Consider the following 3,784-nt stretch of genomic DNA (forward strand, 5'->3'; position numbering starts at 1 on the left):
TGAGCCCAGCCTGGTTTGGCATTTGGTGGATACCTCCTGCCGTAACTGGGTGCCAGCTTGCCCTGAAGCACTGTTGAGCCAGCAGCTACTGTTCGTGCCAAATACAAATTGTTCAAGGCTTGCGTTCTCTTTTTTTTGCTGCACATGGCAGGGATTTACACTTTTTCCAAGAGCTACCATGAAGTCCATAGCAGCAGAAACAATAGAAAAATAACCCGCATCAGATCAACAGTGGAAAAGAAATGTTTGAGTTATCCAGTATAGCTGAACAACTGCGATGTGGCTGTGTTGGGAGTGTCCCAACATTTGCATGTATGGAACCTGTTTGTAAATGCAACACTGACATTGGGTTGACAGGGCTCCTCAGCCTTTGCCGGGTGGGAGATGCACAGCAGGAGGCTTGTGGAAAGCTCAGGCTGTAACTGTGCTTTGTCATGCTAGTGTATGTTTGGGAAACGACTGCAGGTTTGTGCCAATGTTAGTCACTAAAAAGCCATTTACTCTATGATGCCCCTCAAACCAGAACTTTACTGACTTCATCCCCTTTCTGACTTCAGCATTGCTGCCTGGCTCTTCATACCTCAAGAAGACCTCAAGACAGTATAAGCAGGACAAAAAATAACCATAAGTGGTAAGAAGGAAAGGGAAATGCCCTGAACGAAACAGCCAAGCTCCCAGCCAGAGCCCAGCCCAGTAAGTACCTTGTCCACAAAGTTTGGTTCAATAACGTTCTGCTTCTCACTTTCAGTAGCTGCTTCAATAGTGACAAAGAAAATGTTGATCCCTGATTCTCTGGCCAGCCTGGAGGCCTCCTCCACTCGGTCCGTCGGCCACCCGTCCACTATCACTACAACCACGTTGGGTGCTCCACCTCGGTTTCCATTAGCATCCAAAAAGAAGTTTTTGTTAACAAATGAAAGTGCCTTCCCTGGAATGAAAGAGGAGATGAGGATGAGTTACAGGTCTAGAAGCACTCTGCCTGATAATATCTGACGAAACGGTAGGCAGAGGGCTGATTCAAGTAATGGAGCCCTGCTGAGAGCCAGGGAAAGCGGTTTCTGTGGCTTTGAGAGCAGGAGGGGAGGTCGCTGCTGTCGGTGCAAGTGCCTCCTGAGCCCTCCTGAACCCCATCTCCCCCTCCCTGTGCCTCAGAGGGGCTGGGGGTGACAAGCTGGGTTAACAAGGATCCCTAACACAGGTCTGTGGGACCTGCCCACGAGGAGAAAAGTAAATCCTGTCCACTTGTGACAGGCTTGCAGCACCCTGGACAATTGCAGGCAGGTCATGGTAGGAGCGGTACCCCCTCGCCAGCCCTGCCCAAGCGCTGAGCACCTTTCAGTCACATCATCCGTACCCAGTGAGGAGGTGTGGGCTCACTACAGCCCAGGCTCTGGAGCCCTCCCCGAGCTGAGGATGTGCAAGCAGCCCCACCACCTACCAGCGTTGGAAAGTCCACCTTTCTGTGGGATTTTCTCAATGGCGTTTCTTAAGTCCTTGGAGTTGGCATAAGTTTTTAAGTTAAATTCTGTGGAAGGGTCATCGCTAAAAGAAGAAATGAGAGCAATTGTCAATTTTTTGCTTCACATGCAACAATACAAAAGCTGTAGGACCTGTCTGTGTTAGCCGGCTCCTGAGTGCGAGCTGGAGTGAGACCTTTAGCATGCGTCAGCAACAGAGCTACGGCTGCCAGAGTGCAGTCGTGCCCCATGGCAATGGGAGTAGCTGCACGAGAAGCTCTTACCCATACTGAACGATGCCCATCAGAGGACCAGCGCTGCCGATGCCAAGGGCTTGAGCCACGTTACCGAGAAACTGCTTCTGGAGCTGAAAACGACGTTTACCAATGCTCCAGCTCCCGTCCATCAAGAAGGACAAATCAACCTTGCAATCTGAGGAGAGACACAGAAACATGGAAAATATTTTTAGTCCTTTCTGGTAGCTGTGCTTCTTGTGAGGAGCAAAAGCCTAAAAAGTCTGCACCCAGTGACTTGTCCTGCTGCGCAAACTCTATCAAAAAGCCTTTGACAAGGACAAGTCACAGCTGGGAGCTCAAGTCTGTCCTGCTCATTGGTAAACACAGTCCTTGGCATGATTTTCTCCCATACAACATCCAAGCCTGGCTGGGTGACAAAAGGGCAAGAAGCTGTCCCCAGGGGCCAGTCTGGGAGCACCGTGTTTGGGGGCTAGGGAGGAGAGGTCAGCTGCGCAGGAGCAAGCTGGCTCGTGTCCTGTGCCTTCAGAACGGCGGCTTGGGCTCGGCCTGCTTTATTCACATCCCAGAGGTTTGAGAGTTTGTAAAGGCAGATGTGACCCTTGGATTTTGCGGTCCGGCCACCTGCAAAGCACAGACTACAGGGATTTCCTTGGTTATGCTTTTGTGGGCTTAATTGATATAATAGACATAACAGGAACAGTTCTTCACATACTGTGTTAATGCTGCTCAGAAGGGAGGGAAGACCCACTCAATTCCCTAAACATGTGATGCCCAGGATGTGCCTCGGGGCAAAGGACATCGTGGGGTCTCTTGAAGGAGCTGCTGACAGCAATCCTGGCGACTCTGCCCTTCTGAATGAGAATCGTTCGGCAGCTTCATTCTGGGCTGGAGCTAATATCGGGATGATGATTTCGCTTGGTGTGTTCAGACTGAGGGGGGGCTCTTTTCGCGTGTGGCTGTAGGCTTGTACCTGTGTGCGCAGCAGCAGCAGTGTGCTGTTGTGTGTTGCATCTCTGGGCTGAAAGCAATATTCTAGAAAAGCTACGCCTGCACCCAAACTCTTCTTTCTAATTACACAGATGAACCTCATCTTTGTGCTTCTGAAAATGCTGTCTTCATCACTGCCAGCCTGTTTTTACGTCTCTGCAAGTTAGTGGTAAAACATTCATCGGCTGGACTATGACCAGGAGCAGAATCAAAATTTGGCTTAACTAGAGCGCTAATTAACATTTTCCCCCTCCGGCATCTGGGTCATCCCCATCTCTTGATTTCCTTCCGATGATGCCTCCTATCAATCAGACTGTCCAAAATAGTGTGTTTTAATCATTAGGTAGCCTGAAGGCTACAAAGCGCCAATTGTTCTTACTGGCTTATGCAACTGCTGCCCATCTCATTACCTTCAATTTTTTCTCCCGTAGCTGTCTGTTTTTCTAATTTTAATAATGCTGAATTATAGAAGCGTGACTGAGAACCGTGTTCATTCTCAGCAGATTGTGAGGCAAGGCCGGGAACCCACAACAAATAATACCTCAATTAACGGCCAAGTTTTCCTGAATTTCCTGTCCTTCAAAGGGAGCTACACCATGCGGTCTATATGTGGGAAGTGGGGAGTTTGTTAGTTAGCAGGGTCCAGGCATGCAAAGATTTACATACACTTATATACAGACTTAATTTCTGGGGAGGATTTGGACAGCAGGAGTATTTCGGTGCTGGGACATTAGTGGGACTCTGCAAGAGCACAGGCTAAAGGCGCTTTGTAGGGAGCTGGGCGCTTTCTGATTTGCAGGGAGGCAAATCCTAGAGGTATCAGCGGGATGAGAGTTTTGATTCTGGTATGCCTTATCTCAGTTCAACTGCTGGAAACTCAGCTGTGCTTGCCTGTGGCTCTGCTACACTGAGCTCTGCTTTCCTGCAGTGCAATTGGATCTGTAGGGCAGACCCTTCCCCTTTTCTTCTTCTTTCCCTTATTTCTGTATCAGTTTTAGGTCTATTTGACATCTTTGATGGGGAAAAAAATACTTTTAAGTATTAGGAGGAGCATCTGGGAATATATAGACATTTGGTTCAGCA

The 3,784-nt window shown here is 48.9% G+C and overlaps 1 protein-coding gene across 1 annotated transcript in view; it reads right to left on the reverse strand.

Annotated features, from left to right (window-relative positions):
- Positions 1 to 701: 701 nt before the first annotated feature.
- The window catches only part of LOC104078642 (vitrin-like), a gene marked incomplete at both ends in the record, with an annotated part of 25,251 nt that continues 22,168 nt past the window's right edge, over positions 702 to 3,784 (reverse strand). Inside the window, 3 exons of the mRNA XM_009580353.1 lie at positions 702 to 928; positions 1,439 to 1,542; positions 1,742 to 1,889. Of these exons, the coding sequence (XP_009578648.1) occupies positions 702 to 928; positions 1,439 to 1,542; positions 1,742 to 1,889 (479 nt within the window). The remainder of the gene's footprint in view (positions 929 to 1,438; positions 1,543 to 1,741; positions 1,890 to 3,784) is intronic.

Source organism: Fulmarus glacialis, unplaced genomic scaffold (assembly GCF_000690835.1).
Source record: "Fulmarus glacialis isolate BGI_N327 unplaced genomic scaffold, ASM69083v1 scaffold36686, whole genome shotgun sequence".
Taxonomy (NCBI): Eukaryota; Metazoa; Chordata; class Aves; order Procellariiformes; family Procellariidae; genus Fulmarus; species Fulmarus glacialis.